This window comes from Colossoma macropomum, unplaced genomic scaffold (genome assembly GCF_904425465.1).
Source record: "Colossoma macropomum unplaced genomic scaffold, Colossoma_macropomum, whole genome shotgun sequence".
Classification (NCBI taxonomy): Eukaryota; Metazoa; Chordata; class Actinopteri; order Characiformes; family Serrasalmidae; genus Colossoma; species Colossoma macropomum.
This window is the reverse complement of record NW_023494795.1, coordinates 2,927,005-2,944,129: the sequence shown is the minus strand read 5'-3', so window position 1 is coordinate 2,944,129 and position 17,125 is coordinate 2,927,005. Positions and strand designations below refer to the sequence as shown.

Sequence of the window (17,125 nt, the reverse complement as noted above, 5' to 3'; positions counted from 1 at the left end):
CTAAATTCCCAAACTGTCATCACCACTGAGCAGCTTTTCAGTCGGCAGCTGAGACAGAAGAACAGCTGAACAACCTGGAATCAGCCAGAAATGAACCCAACACCATTCGCCAAACTAAATGGGCTGATTTGCTAAGACAAAATAAGAGAACACGTCCTATGGAAAACTTAAATACAGCATTTTTCGGCACATCCTAGTGCACGGTTTCTATTCATTTGCGGAGTTTAACATATTGGAAAAAAACAAAATAGAAAATATAAACGTGCCATAACTTGTGCACATGCCGCATTTTCTGGTCTTTCCCCTCAATATGCTAAATTTAGCAAATAAACAGGAATTGTGCACTAAAATATGCAGAAGTGTGTCTCTATAGAGGATGTGTAACTTATTTTCACTAAGAAAATCAACAAAACATCGTCTGACCAGACTCGCCCAGACTTTTGCGTACGACTGCGTCAGCTGTAAATTTGATTATGTGCATGCAAAAATGAGACCAGCTCACATGACAGAGACTGTGGCAATGAACACACACTCTGCTAAAAGCCTAACAGCAGGACAAAGGAAGCACTTAGAAAATGAAAGCACACAACTGCCGGTTAAAGCACTTCTCAGACAAGTGTCTTTGAACCAGAGCACATGATTTTCTGCCCTGCAAAAAAGTTTCTGCCCTGCAAAAAAGTTTGGTCACTATGAGTGAGGATTTATCATGTAAATTAAAGTTTAAGTCGTTTAATTAACATTTTAAAGGGCCCATATTCTAAACTATTTTGCATTTTATTTTTTGCTCAAGATGTTTGCTTCTAACCTTTGTCTGATTTGATGTACCAAAAACTGTCCTAATTTATTTTTATGTGACCATGTTCCATCCTCTCTTTATCCTTTATAATTAAACAGGCTGTTTTTGTTACTGTGCCTTTAAGACTGATATATGTAAACGACTGTGTTCTGATTGGTTGTCCCGTATTCATTCGAAAAGCACTCAGAGCTGAACTATTCCTTACAACTTGGGTGGAGCTAAACTTCTGTAGGAGGAATGTATGGATGTACATCCCCATTTCCAAAAAAGTTGGGACGCTGTACAAAATGTAAATAAAAACAAAATGCAATGATGTGCAAATCGTTTAAACCCTACATTTAATTGAAAATTGTACAAAGACAACATATCAGATGTTAAAACTGAGAAATGGTATTGTTTTTTGAAAACTCAGATTGTTATCAGTGCACAGTTCAAAAGCCAGTATTCATGATGGTATAGGGGGCATTAGTGCACATGGCATGGGTGACGTGCACATCTGTGAAGGCACCATTAATGCTGAACGATATGTACGTGTTTTGGCCACATATGCTGGCGACCAGACGACGTCTTTTTCAGGGAAGGCCTTGATTATTTCAGCAAGACAACGTCAAACCACATTCTGCATGTTTTACAGCAGCATTGCTCTGTATTAAAAACGTCTGGGTGTTAAACTGACCTGCCTGCAGTCCAGACCTGTCACCACTGAAACATTTGGCACACTATGAAATGGAAAGATACGACAAAGGAGACCCTGAACTGTTGAGCAGCTGAAATCCTGTATCAAACAAGAACAGGAAAACATTTCACTTTCTAAACTACAGCAGTGTCTCCTCAGTTCCCAAACGCTTACAGACTGTTGTTAAAAGAAGAGGTGATGAAGCACAGTGGTAAACAGGCCCCCGTCCCAACATTTTTGGAAAGTGTTGTTGGCATCAAATTCAAAACAAGCATATATTTTTCAAAAACAATACAATTTCTCAGTTTCAATGTCTGGTATGTTGTCTTTGTAGTATTTTCCTTTAAAAATATGGTTCACATGATTTGCACATCATTGCATTCTATTTTTATTTACATTCTGCACAGCGTCCCGACTTTTTTGGACGTGGGGTTGTATGTAGGTAAGGTGGTTCTTGTGACATCACAAAAATGAATTAAAAACAGGCCGTTTTTGCAGCTTTTATGGAGTGAATGAGATGTTTGTTTTTTTTATCTCACCAGTATTTACATGTTACTTCGAACTCAAACTAGAATTTCCATCATGAATAAAAAGTGAGGGAAAGTCAGTTTTTTTATGATATGGGCCCTTTAAACGTTCTGTGAAATGGTGATGGACCCTGGACTTTAGAAAGGGTCTACATGGAGAACTACTGAAGGCACTGGTTTGGAGCAGGACAGCAAATGAAACCTCTTTTCAGCACAAATCACTCGGTGTCTGTAACTGTCTGTGGATCTGCTAACACATTACAAAGCTGTAATTTGGAGTCCTGGTGAGATTTTCATGATTTCATTACCTCAGAAGTGCTTAGTGGTAGCAGGAATCAATTCGTTGATAGAAAACTTTTGTAAACGTTTGTTATTCTTTTTTTTTAATCTAAATTTTGTATTTTAGACAACTGTATATTTATGTTAATTTAATGGCTTTTTTATTTATTAGTCTAGTTTTACTGAGCTCAGTGCACCACTAACAGTTAGGACACTGATATCTAGACCTCCAGGTTGTTGTCTTACTGATGTTCTGTTCATTAAAACAGTATTTAAACCAACATAATGCCAATTTGTTCCATCACCTCAAACACACTGGGAAGTTTCATGTTTTCATCATCAGAAATCAGTTGCTGAATGTATGTGTTTTGCTCAATATGCCATCCATATGGCAATATACCTGCATTTTGTCATTGAATAGGACAGCAATAGTCTGTTTCTCTGTTTCAGTCTTCATTAATAAAGAAAACACCAAACTTCTACATCAAGGTGTCATTAGTTTACTGTTCTGTACTACTTCTGACAATGTTTGTCATGATGTGTGTTTTATATACGCTAGAATCCATGTGTCAAACACAAGGCCGGCGGGCCAAATCAGGCCCACGACACAACCCTGTCCGGCCTGCAGGAGTATTTTAATTTTCTATCAATATTAGCCTGTTTCACAATGCGCTGTACTACAGTCCCCAGCATGCACTGCAATGTTATGTGCACTCTGACTCTCCTACCCCAACAACAGTCTATGGGACAGCGGCTACACCTCAATTCTACACAATTCCACACCAGTCATATCACCAAACACACTGGCTGCATTTCAGCTGCAGTTCAGCCAACATACACCGATCAGGCATAGCATTATGACCACCTCCTTGTTTCTACACTCATTGTCCATTTTATCAGCTCCACTTACTATATAGGTGCACTTTGTAGTTCTACAGTTACAGACTGTAGTCCATCTGTTTCTCTGATACTTTGTTAGCCCCCTTTTACCCTGTTCTTCAGTGGTCAGGACCCCCATGGACCCTCACAGAGCAGGTACTATTGTGGTGGATCATTCTCAGCACTGCAGTAACACTGACGTGGTGGTGGTGTGTTAGTGTGTGTTGCGCTGGTCTGAGTGGATCAGACACAGCAGTGCTGCTGGAGTTTTCAAACACCTCAGTGTCACTGCTGGACCGAGAATAGTCCACCAACCAAAAATATCCAGCCAACAGCGTCCTGTGACCACTGATGAAGGACTAGAGGATGACCAACACAAACTGTGCAGCAGCAGATGAGCTATCGTCTCTGACTTTACATCTACAAGGTGGACTGACAAGGTTGGAATGTCTAATAGAGTGGACAGTGAGTGGACACAGTGTTTAAAAACTCCAGCGGCACTGCTGTGTCTGATCCACTCGTACCAGCACAACACACACTAACACACCACCACCACGTCAGTGTTACTGCAGTGCTGAGAATGATCCACCACAATAGTACCTGCTCTGTGAGGGTCCATGGGGGTCCTGACCACTGAAGAACAGGGTAAAAGGGGGCTAACAAAGTATGCAGAGAAACAGATGGACTACAGTCTGTAACTGTAGAACTACAAAGTGCACCTATACAGTAAGTGGAGCTGATAAAATGGACAATGAGCATAGAAACAAGGAGGTGGTCAGAATGTTATGCCTGACCAGTGTATATAACTGCTGACGTTTTTGCATATTTTTAATAAACAAAGGTGATATCAGGTTGTAGCACAACATTAATTTAAAAATGAAAAAGAAACTTGTTTTTCAGCTCTGGCTCGCAGATTTGTTGAGATTTTCTAATATGGCCCTTTTACTCGATGAGTGTGACACTCCCGCACTAGAAGGATTCGTTTTTCACGGGTTACATGAAGTTGTTCGCTGTACTCCAGCGCCCTCCAGTGGCCATGATAAAACACACGCTGTGTGGAAATCCAACAAGTTTTTATATGTGATGCTGATCGTGATGAAATGATGGTAAAATATGATACAGCATGAAAAAAATATCTACCATTAATGGCTTTAGAAAGGTCGCAGTACAGCGTCTCAGACATCTGGCAACATATTGGTGAGTATTTCGTGCACTAGCTTACTGTGAGGAGGCCTTTAGGGTGTCAGACTCAGTCACTGAGTCACTAAAAGGGCCATATTTATACACTCAACAAATCTGGGATCCAGAGAACGTTTTCATTTCATTTTTAATTGATATTTTGCTATAACACGAACTGGCCATCGTTTAATCAAAATATGCCTAAACAGCAGCAGCAAAACAAGTACTTGTGGTAGACCTTGAAATATTGCCTGCATATTTGAAATATTTAAAAATATTATATTTATATACTGCATATAACTGTTAAACCTATTTATATGTTTCCAGGAGGTATTTTTAACCTGCCTATTTGGTTGAACTAGACACCTGGCAACTTTCCTTTCTGTGGTGTAACCGCTGCCCCATAGATTGTTGCAGGGGGACTGGGGTCGGAGCGCACTTTATGTCGCAGGGCATGCTGGGGGTTGTAGTCTGGTTCCAGTCACCACCGCTGTGAACCCTTGCTGGAACAACTTCGGCTTGGAAAGTGAGAACTTTTGACTTGTGTATGTAGAAAAATGTAGTTCCAAGTAAGTCTCCACTGTCTAATGGCCACTACACGAACGGTCACTAGACAAACAACCTCATTTACGGTGAGAACTTAACTTAAAGAATCGGCCTTTTTTTGTTTAAACACAACCTCAACTTCTGCACTTTCGGACAGAAAGTATTTTAAACCGTTAATCGAAGTCGGTTTATTTAAAACTGCGTTTAAGCAAAGCAACATTTATAGTCCTTGAACTAAAATTAGACATTAACGCTTATAAATGTAATTTTAGATCCATCCTAAACATCGTGCACACTCGATATCCAAACGTTTAGAGGCGCGATATAAACAGATAAACCCACTTAAATCGCTGCATCCAAACCATAGATAAACACACCGAGATGCCGCGGTGGGTCCAGCCAGACACGTCAACGGCACCGCCATTTTAGGGCGGTCAACATCACTGCATTCAGTACCATTACAGAGCAGCAGTTTAAGAAAGATACTGTCCGAAATTACACTATTTCAAGAATATTGCTCTCAGAAAGTGGGATAGGATTATATATGACTATATAACAGAGGGAACGCAGTGATCCACACTCATGGCTGTGTGATGTTTGTGTAGATATGGCCGTGTGGTTAATGAGGCACAGAGAACCTGTTGATGTGATTGTTTTTCCTCTGGTTTATATTCATCTTATTTCATTTAATAGTCTATTCAGGGGATCTTAACTTTATGTAGTAGTTATTTATTTACAGTGATGGTCAAAGCTTGTAGTTACAACATTCCTTAATCTGTGTAGATACTCATAATAGATTAACGTTAACACCTTCTTACACAAACCTGAAGTCTTCTTACTTGCCAGTTTCTTGTTCGAATTTTCCCGTTCCACCTTAAATGGTGCAGCTTCAGGCACCAACAAGTGACTGCTGCACCGTTTAAGGTGGAACGGGAAAACTCGAACAAGCAGCTGGCGAATAGGAAGCGAACTTCAGCTCCATCCTTCTGTGTATAAAGATTAGAAGTGATTCACACATCGATGGATTTGCTTTTTGTGTTTCTACCGGAGCGCTAAACTCACGTCGGGTGCAGGCTGAATACTGTCCTGTAGGGGTCCCTGCGCCTTTAAGAGAAAGGGGAGAAGCGAAGTTCTGATCAAGCCCCTGATTGGACAGCGCAGCCGATGTCACGCCCTGTTTTGGGATTCACTGCGAATGAAAGAGGAAGCCCATGCCCTAATATGGAACAAGCCCCGCCTCTCTTTGTGTGCCGCGCCCAATGGAAACCGAGCGCGAGCGTGGTTGGCTGCCTGGTTACGAGGAGAGAACAAACGCTGCCGAACGCGATGTGGATTAACCGTCAAATGAGCGGGTAGATGAGGGGAATTGTTTGAAAATAGCTCGTTTGGAGGCGGTGCGGTGGGTTTGGGTTGCCGTAGGAGCCCGACGCCCCCTCGGTGCTCTCTGCAGAGGAGGAGGAGGAGGAGGAGGAGGAGGAGGAGGAGGAGGAGGAGGAGGAGGAGGGTGAAGTTGGGTCAGGTCGTAACTGGACTCTCTCACAGCGGACCGCGGACGGAGGAGTAAACACGGAGGATATCAACTCGCTTCTGCCCTAAACGTTCATACGCCGCCGGTATCGTAGCGAAGCGACCGAGCAGCGGGTATTATTTCATTGTTTTCCCTCAGTAAAGCGGATTTGGGTCAACCGTGGTCACATTAAATGATGTGACTCCTCTTAATAGACCTGTTTGGAGCCGCTTTCACGGAGCGTTTTGAAGTAGCTCCTCCAGCCGAGCTGACTGGGTTGCCCGGATTACTATGCAGTGTTTATAGCGTTTCCAGCGATGCCTGTCGTTGATTAAGCGGAGCGGCTGTTGCTGTGGAGGTCGGAGAGAAAGAGACCAGAAAGAGCCACGGAGACGTCTCGTAACGGACGATGACCGGGCCGAGCAGCTCCAGCTCCGGCTCCGCCGCCAAGGTGGCCAGACACGGCCGCTCCAAGAGCACCAGCACGTACTGCTGCCACTCGCGGCCGGGGCAAGAGTCCGCGCCCTCGGCCACGGCCAACAACGCCGGCCGCTCCTCCGGGGAAGAGGACGAGAAGGACGGCGGCGTGCCGTTCTACGTGAACCGGACCGGCTTCCCTATAGAGAGCGTCACCTGGGAGAGGATGTGGTCTCACGTGGCCAGAGTGCATCCAGACGGTCAAGAAATGGTGGACAGGATACGAAACGCAGCGCACCTGCCCAAAGTAAGCTGGAGTGTTTAGTGCATTTGTTTACATCGTGATCTTGAGGTTTACCCCCCTTTTTAACACCTTGACCCAAAATTAACAGCCCCTTTCGTGAATTAGGGGCTGTGTTAGAGCAAGGAAGACAGTAAAATCACAGAAATGTCCAGGGCAGGGGGCAGATCAGGGCTAGTTGGTGGGAACCACTGGCACTTTTTGTTTATATTTGTTCATATATTTGCCATAACAGTAAACCACCTCCTTGTTTCTACGCTCATTGTCCATTTCATCAGCTCCACTTACTATATAGGTGCACTTTGTAGTTCTACAGTTACAGACTGTAGTCCATCTGTTTCTCTGATACTTTGTTAGCCCCCTTTTACCCTGTTCTTCAGTGGTCAGGACCCCCATGGACCCTCACAGAGCAGGTACTATTTGGGTGGTGGATCATTCTCAGCACTGCAGTAACACTGACGTGGTAGTCTGTGTTGCGCTGGCGCGAGTGGATCAGACACAGCAGTGCTGCTGGAGTTTTTAAACACCTCAGTGTCACTGCTGGACTGAGAATAGTCCACCAACCAAAAATATCCAGCCAACAGCGTCCTGTGGGCAGCGTCCTGTGACCACTGATGAAGGACTAGAGGATGACCAACACAAACTGTGCAGCAGCAGATGAGCTATCGTCTCTGACTTTACATCTACAAGGTGGACTGACAAGGTGGGAGTGTCTAATAGAGTGGACAGTGAGTGGACACAGTGTTTAAAAGCTCCAGCAGCACTGCTGTGTCTGATCCACTCAGATCAGCACAACACGTCTGTGTTACTGCAGTGCTGAGAATGACCCACCACCCAAATAGTACCTGCTCTGTGAGGGTCCATGGGGGTCCTGACCACTGAAGAACAGGGTAAAAGGGGGCTAACGAAGTATCAGAGAAACAGATGGACTACAGTCTGTAACTGTAGAACTACAAAGTGCACCTATATAGTAAGTGGAGCTGATAAAATGGACAATGAGCGTAGAAACAAGGAGGTGGTCAGAATGTTATGCGTGATCCGTGTAAATTCACCATAACATTAAACCTCGTCCTTGTTTTTACACCGTTTGTCCACTTTATCAGCTCCACTGACCGTATAGTTTCACTCTGTAGTTCTACAGTTACAGACTGTAGTCCATCTGTTGCTCTGCAAACTTTGTTACCCTGTTCTTCAGTGGTCAGGACCCCCACAGAGCAGGTATTATTTGGGTGGTGGACCCTTCCTAGCACTGCAGTGATACCGGTGTGGTGGTGGTGTGTCAGTGTGTGTTGTGCTGGTGTGAGTGGATCAGATACAGCAGTGCTGCTGGACAGTTAGTAGAAGCAAGGAGGTGGTTTGAATGTTACAGCTGATCAGTGTAGAGGTACACATCAACGGTCAGTAAAGCCTCTCACCAGTGACCGACTCTGCAACGGCTCACAACAGTGTACAGCTAATAAGCTCAGCAGCGCAGTGTCAGAATTGAACACGCTTCCATTTAAAGCCTTTGCTATGTGACCCGCTTTCCAAGCCGGGGAGTGAAATGTTGTGGCATCTGCTCATCCCCATGGCCTCTAACAGGACGGTGCGCTGGCTCCCAGCCGTGGATCATTACAAGCCAGGCATGGCTGAGACCTGATGTCATTGAGCAGAGCGAAGCAGGACATGCCTTGATGAATTGGGGAAGATCATGGTTGGGTTTAAGTGTCAGGTCTTCATCAGTAGGGTATGTAGACCGGATGATGTGTATATGGATATTCATTGAGGACAGCTCATGTCATTGGGTTCAGCTGTCTGCATAACATTACTATGAATTAAGGGGAACTCCACCAATTTTACAAATTTACTTAATGATTCAACCGTTTATATGTAAACAAAATCATTGAGTGGTTTGATGTGAAATGTGCCTTTCTAGAGAAATTTAGGGAGTCAGAATCTTTACTAGGAACCAGATGTCACCAAAAAAGACCGATTAGGTGAAAACAGCTGCCGTACAAACCTTTTTTGAACCTATTTGCTTTCCAAAGTGAAGGAAAAATCTGATATAAAAGAGTGGAGACACATGAGTGCAGATGCTTTCAGACAGATGTACTGTATGATAGAATTAAAGGGAAACTCCATCGATTTTGCAAAGTTACTTAATCATTTAATGGTTTAGATGTAAACAAAATCATTGAGTGGTTCGGTGTGAAAAGCGCCTTTCTAGAGAAATTTACTGAGTCAGAATTGTTCACCGTTATAGCACTAGGAACCAGACGTCCGTATGTCTACACTTCAAATATCACCCTTTTATCTGCTCTCCAAAATGGCCAGTGAACTTACACGTGTCTTATTAGGTTTTATAGGTCACGCTGATGATGGTAAAATAGTGCTAAATTCCATACGGTTTTGGGTGTTATTTTTTCCTTACAATGCCCTGCATGTATCTATTTCTTCTTTTCTGTTGTTTGAGTTGGCGGCGTAGCGTCACATGGTCAGCAAAACTTACGTAAGTAACGTTATTCATCTGAGGAGCTGCGATAGATCACAGTTGCACTTTTCTGTCCTGCCCCATAAACTGGCGACCAGAGTAGCAAGTAGTTTGTTGTTGACACCGTCCATTTACATTCGCCCTGGGTTCTTCTGCTTCGGCGCCAGCAAGTCATTTGTGTATGCTGGTTCAAATTGTTATGACGCTACGACATTTTGGAAACAGACCTTTTTGAAGTCCTCCACACACTTTGTCATCTTCCAAAAACAGGTTAGAAAACTGTAAAAATAACCTGTAAACAAAAGCTGCTGCCGGCGTCATATCCGATTCAGCTCCCCCTCAGATTCACGTTCCCTTTGACAAATCAGGTCCTCAGGCGGCGCATTAACTGAACCGATAACGCCAAGCAACACTGGAACTACGGAAAGTGGAACACGGAAGTAACCCTGGAGTAATATTTTATATTAAAATATGTTTTAGGCCAAAACTTTATGACAAAACTATCACAAAACAAGTCTCGGGTATCAAGCCATGCATTCATAACCATTTTGTGTAATAACTTAACGGGATGTAGCTTTTAAAGCCATTAAATTCTTCGAACGTCTGATTCCTAGAACTATCCTGGTGAAGAATTCTGACTCGCATTTCACACCGAACCACTCTGAATGATTTTGTTTACACCTAAACTTGGGCTGAAAGATTCATCGTTTTTATATCGAAATCGCGATTTAAGGCAGTGCAATTTTCAAATCACAAGAGCTGCAATTTTCTTTAATTATAGCCGACGCTCTTAATATACAGTTCTTCAATGTTCCTAAAAAGAGGGTCCTTAAAGACAGTAACGGACAGTCATTCCATATAGAACCATGAACACTCAGACATTTGCATGCATAAAAAGTTCTTTGCCTGATGAAATCATTCTTCAGATTGGAGAACGTGCTGTATGTGGTTCTGCATAGCATCAAAAAGGGTTCTGATGCTGTTACTTTGTTGCTTGTTGATGTCCAGCTTATAACAATAGAAGAACATTTTGGTTCTGTAGAGAACTCTTTTCAAAAAGGTCCTATATAGAACCATATACAACACATTCTCCATCACTCTGAAGAACTATTTTACCATGCAGAGAACCATTTGAGCATGCAAAAGGTTCATTGAGTGTTCATGGTTCTACATAGAACCACTGTCTTTACTAAAGAACCCTTGAAGAACCATCTTTATTAAGTGTGTACTTTAGCAAAAACGTTGCTTTAGGTTTTAAGAGGGGAAACGGAACCTAATAAGAGTTTGTGAACTGCCTGTAGGTGAGTTAGACCAATCAGAGGCAACCAAACCTCCATATGTTGTGACATCACAACCACAGCTTACTGGCAGTTTGACACACTGCGTTCAGGGGTCGAGCCTCAAGACAAACAAGGTGGATGTTCTGGTCTTCTTGGCCAAAAAAAACGGCCTGAATCTCAATTGTATAAAAAAATTGCGATTTAAATTGCGTTCAAAATATTAGTCTGAAAAACCGCAATTAGATATTTTCCACACATCGTTCAGCCCCACTAAACCATTTTGAGATGTACTCGTTGAGCGACCGTGAGTGTAGAAAGTAGCGCTATCATGTTTTCCACTCTGATGACTCCTTGACCCCCAGCATTAACCCAAAAGGAAGACCGGATCTCAGGCTTGCATGGTGAGCATAATTCCCACAGCTTGATAGTCTAATGCAAGTATCTCGGAGGGGATAAGGTGACTCTTAGTCAGTGACTGTATAATCCTCACAGCTCAGACACACAGCGCTCCCTGAAGACGCTGCCAGTGCTAGCAGCTCATCTCTTCAATCAGAGCTCTGTTCACACACCGTCTATTTGTGTGTTATGCTCATGTTGTGTATATGTGTGACCAGGAGACCTTCTTGGTGGGCAGAGTAGCGTAAACCCAAGGCTGCACGTTCCAGTGACCTACATAGGGCTTTTCCTGTATAACCAGCCGATGTTACACAGGTTCACGTGTGCAGTGCACTCATTAAGAAGATTGGGCAAGGCTGATCTGAGAGGGCAAGGCTGGGGGAATGCGGCAGACAGTGCAGGCAGAGAAAAACGGTGCACGTGGTTCTGTTGGCACAGCAGGCAAATCTAGGAATGCAGCAAATGAAAAAAGGGTTCAAACTAGGGCCGGACGATTAATCGAAACCGACATTCAGAACCTCTAACCGATGTAATCTTGTCCATGTCGGTTATTTCGATTTTTTTTAATATTCTGTTAATCCTTTCTCCACTCTGTGTGTTCATGTACTGTCCCCTTAAATACTTACTGCTGCGCATGTATCACGTGGCTCCGCCACGTCCACTCTGCGACGTGGAAGCTGAGGGTACATTCACACAGCATGTAAAAGTGGCCCAAATCCGATCTTTTTCCTCTTATGTGACACAGATGTGTGTCTGTGTGTCAGTGTGAACAGCAAAAAACGCATCGAATCTGACATTTTCAATTCCAATTTGAGACGCTTTCATATGTGGTACTGAAATCTGATACGTATCTGATCTGCGGCAGTGGGACTCAGTCTGAACAGCCAGATCGGAATTCATGTGACTTTTACATCAATCCAACTCAACATTCGTCATAATTTCGCGCTGCTGAGGCTCATAAACATTTGGGGTGATATTACTGTATAAAAAATTAGAAGAGACTCATCCAAAATGATGGCTGCACCATCAAAAAAAGTTTAAAGAATCTAAGGACACGAACCAAAGAAGTGGACGTGGCCGAATAACGTGTCCTTTTTACGGCGAGCTGAACACATTCTGGGTGATGAGCCCAGCTGTCAGTCAGTGAAGCTTCATGATGGCTCCTGTGATGCTGGTGAAGATGAAGCTGATCCTCCGGGAGTGACTGGCGTTCGTTGGCGGTCGTGATTGTTTACCTCTGGATGAGCAGTGAAGCAGCGTGACGCTCTGTTCTTTTGAGCATGCGGCTCAGTTTAGGAGCTGATCTGTTCAGACTGATGACCCATACAGATCACATTTAAAAGATAATCTGAACAGACAAACAAAAAAATCGGATTTGGGCCACTTTCACAAATCACAATCACAAAGTGTGATTTTAATGTTTAAATGTGATCTGTATGATCAGTCTGAACAGATCAGCTCCTAAACTGAGCCACATGCTCAAAAGAACAGAGCGTCACGCTGCTTCACGGCTCATCCAGAGGTAAACAATCACGACCGCCAACGAACGCCAGTCGCTCCCGGAGGATCAGCTTCATCTTCACCAGCATCACAGGAGCCATCATGAAGCTTCACTGACTGACAGCTGGGCTCATCACCTAGAATGTGTTCGAGCCGTAAAAAGGGCGCGGTCACTTCTTTGGTTCGCTTCCTCGAATTCTTTAAACTTTGCTTTCAGACTTTTAACTGTTCTTTGATGCTGCAGCCTCGTTCTCCTGCGGCCGCGTTCGGACATTTCTTTAGAAATCTCTTCAAACATGGAGGGTTTTGGATGAGTCTCTAATAATTTTAGTACAGAAATAACAGCCCAAATGTTTATGAGTCTCAGCAGTGCGAAATTATGACGAAATTCCGATCTGGCTGTCGAGACGATTTGCATTAAGATATGCAGAACATATTTACAGTACAAACCTCATCAGTGAACTATGAGGGCAAAAAATACAAAAAATAATCGTTCATTAATCGTAATCGAGGTAAAAAGTTAATCGTGATATTGATTTGAGGTCATATCGCCCAGTACTAGTTCAGACCTCAACCTTAAATACCAGGATGCTGCTGTCACTATACAAGCATAGCACAAGTGCGTCCGCAGTGTGATTGACTAACCCGCATTTTAATTCCACACCGTGACGAGTTTCAGGGAAAGTCGTTTTGCAGCATTTCTGCTTGTGTAGATTATTATCTTGCCTTGTTTGTATGACATGGCCCAGTCTTTTGGGTTTAGGATTGACTTAATCCACTCTCTGGCAACACATTTGGGGATAATCTCTTTAATTATAGCTGTTATGTCCAGACGCAGTGCTTTTACAGCAAAACAAAGCAAGCTTTCTTCTCCAAGCCTTTCGGGAGATGAGGAAATCGTATTGACCCATGATTTGACGAGGTTAGAATTTGATTCAAACGCTGATGATTAGATCTGTTCTCATTGAGAACATCAGCCGTCAAGAAAGTGCTTTCTCAAGGGAAAAGCAAATGCTTTTGGGTGGCTTGCGCAAATTGCTAGTTGGAGGGTTTAATAAAGACCCATTAGGGGTAAAGGTCAGCTTAGAGGGCTGCGGTCCATTTTGTGGTTTAATGTCCGAGCCAAGAGCCAGTGGGAAAGCAGAATCGGTGTAAGTGAAACCACTTTCTGGGGGCTGACACAAGCAGAATCAGTGTTGGGACTAGAAATTAGAGACACCCTCAGCTCAGCCCTCGCTAAAACAGCTACAAAGGCAAGCTTTTGAAAGTCGGTGTTGGATACAAAGCCTACAACTTCATGGTGACCCTTCAGATTCAATTGGCTGCATTCTGGGAGGGGAGGATAGGAGGGTTCTGGGCTCTTCTCGCCCACCACTGTGCTTCATGTCCTTCATGGTGAACATTTGACCACGCCGGATGGCCAGTAGCTTCAGAAGATTTGGTGTGAAGCTTTGTCTGCTGGTGTTCTGGTTGCTGCCCTTTCATCATTGGTACCGTTGAGTAAATACATGTTGGCGACGGCTCGGCTGGGTGGGAAAAACAACACCCAGTGAAACTCTTACCTAAAGGAACGTTCCAGCATTTTTCACTGTCTGTCTTCCACATTTGTTATGAAGTGTTGACACTAAACTCATTTATAATAGAAGGCAGTGGGCAGTTGCTGGATTCCGTGAACATTCCGTTGCTGGATTCCGTGTTTGAAATATGTGGCTACATAACATGAATTTGAAACTGCAAACTGCATTAACTCGGGTCTTAGAATGAGACAGACGAGAAAATGTCTCATGTCTTAAGTTTTATCCAAGGTTTTTTCCATGAACAGTGAAAAGCGATTCAGGTTGATATTATTATTATTATTATTATTATTATTATTATAGTATTTTTAGATTCTGTTTCATCTGTTCCACTTTATTAAATCTCAGAAAAACTAAGTATCATGGCTACGTTCACACAGCAGGTGAAAGTGGCCCAAATCTGATTTTATCACCAAATGTGATTTTTTTGTTTGTCTGTTCAGATTATCTTTTAAATGTGATCTGTAGGCGACATCAGTCTGAACAGATCAGCTCCTAAACTGACCCACATGCACAAAAGAACAGAGCATCATGTGGCCCATCCAGAGGTGAACAATCATGACGGCCAGCGAACGCCAGTCACTCTCCGCAGGTTTCAGTTTCATCTTCGCCAGCATCAGAGGAGCGATTATAAAGTTCCAATGACTGACCGCTGGACTCATCACCCAGAATGTGTTTGAGTTCGCCGTAAAAAGGGCTCGTTATTTGGCCGCTTCTTTGGTTCGTGTCCTCAGATTCTTTAAACTGTTCTCTGACGCTGCAGCCTCGGGCTCCTCCGGCCACATTCGGGCGCTGCGTTCGAAACCTCTTCTAGTTTTTTGGTACAGAAACATCAGACTAAATGTTTGAGTCTCAGCAGCGCAAAATTATGACGAATGTTGAGTTGGACTGACGTAAAAGTCGCATGAATTCTGATCTGGCTGTTCAGACTGAGTCGCATTGCCACAGATCGGATACGTATCGGATTTCAGTGCCACATATGAAGCGTCTCAAATCAGAATTGAAAATGTCAGATTCTGTGTGTTTTTGCTGTTCACACTGCCACACAGACACACACCTGTCACATTTGAGGAAAAAGATCGGATTTGGGCCACTTTTACCTGATGTGTAAACGTAGCCATGGTGTGTGCCGTAAAAATGTCTTGAAAAATTGCGATATAATATCTCCTAGAATATCCTGGATTAAAATTAACAGTGAAACAATTTATAGATTTCTACTGAAGTGGGAAAAACATAGAATATAAAGTTTAAATTGTTGTAAAATAAGTGGTCTGTTGCAGTTTTATTGAGCCAAGCACAGCAGAGCCATGTGCACTCGGTCTTATGATGCTTGCAGCACCTCAGGCTTCAACACATTGCTGTTTAACACATGAGAAGCTGAGTGTTTGATGGCAGGGAGCCTCAAAACACACCAGAGCAGTTCGTTCTCAACTGCCTTTTATGAATCCGTGACAAAGAGGCAGCGTTTCAGGGAGCTGCTTTGCAGTTTGGTAACATCAGCACGTGTTTAGTAATGTGCTGTGTGTTTTCTTGTTTTCCTATCAGACTTTTGCCTCGTTCTTTAAAGTTGGCAAAGAGAGAGAGAATAACCGCCTTTAGCTTTTTATCAGTCTCTCTGCTTTCTCTGCCGGGGTAGGGGAGGAAGAAAGGGATCTTCTGACCCTGCAGAAAAGCCGTTGCCTCCTCAGCTGTCGGGAACAGATAGAGTCTCATTGTGTGGAGGATTATTGAAAATAAGACCCTACAATGAGCTGGGTTTGTGTGTATTCGGCAAGCTTTGATCAGCACCTTCTAATGTTTTTTAATGTGTTTCTCTTCAAGCTTGTCTTCTACTGGGAGTCACAGGAAGGCGGAAACCTGCCCAGCCTGTTTCTTAACCCTTAGAGCCCTAATATTTTGGGGATTTTCTTTGTTATTTTGGGTCAATTACAGTTGCAATTATAAAGTATTCACATGAGACAGTCACACATGCTATATGTTGTTATGTTCAGGAGACCCTGGGCTGCTCAGATATGCCATTGTTTGACATGTAAATTTGATATCTTTATAAATTTGGGTATTTTTTGATCAAAAATTTACCTAGCGCCTGCTAAATTTTGTATGTTTTTAATTATAGAGATCTTGAAAACAAGTGCAGTTGTAGTTATCTTTTCAGAAATGGTTAGTCTGTAGTGTCTGTGAGCTGAAAGTGCAAGTATTTTGATGGTGATTCATTCTATTAGTTGTTATTATTAGTAAAAATAAACAATTATCATAAGGTGGACATGTTTTTCATTGATTTTCTATCCTCTTGGATTTCTGCTGAGTGCTAAAACTGATACACAGCAAGACAGGCTTTATTTTTAGTTACAAATTGAGTTGCATAATTAATATCTGATATTTTTAATACTAAAAAACAAAGTAAAGTATAAGACAGAGCTAAATATTATTCATTTTATAATCATATTTGTCATATTTATTGTTATTTATCTTCAAAGTGTGTTTCAGGGCTTGTTTGTGTGATTTTGAGGGAAAGAGGGAAAGTGCAGTCTGGGTCCTAAGGGTTAAATTAGGTCTAATTGTTTTATTTCTTCTCTATTTTTCAATGCAAGCCTGTCCTTATCTGAGAGCTTTGTTCATGAGCGATCAAGACTTTGATATCCAGGTGGTTGCAGAAGTGCCAGGATGCCGTTGATCCATCAGGGATTGTTCCAGGCGATGAGTCAGTGGGAGTTCTGACAACATCAGAAAAGATCTGTCCTTTGCTTCAGGGATATTTCAGGATCAGCATGAGACTCACTGTAACTTGGAAGTTGGTT

The 17,125-nt window shown here is 42.9% G+C and overlaps 1 protein-coding gene across 3 annotated transcripts in view; it reads left to right on the top strand.

The window, feature by feature from the left end:
• The first annotated feature begins 1,783 nt into the window (after positions 1-1,783).
• The window catches only part of vash2 (vasohibin 2), a 52,151-nt gene continuing 36,809 nt past the window's right edge, over positions 1,784-17,125 (top strand). For 2 of the 3 annotated variants that reach the window (XM_036581202.1, XM_036581201.1), the window contains exon 1: positions 1,784-2,283. Coding sequence is in view for 1 of the 3 variants with exons in the window: in XM_036581200.1 (XP_036437093.1) it covers positions 6,799-7,113 (315 nt within the window). In the remaining 2 variants the exon portion in view is untranslated. Of the gene's footprint in view, positions 2,284-6,381; positions 7,114-17,125 lie in introns of those variants that run through there. The other variant, XM_036581200.1, reaches the window with a different exon arrangement.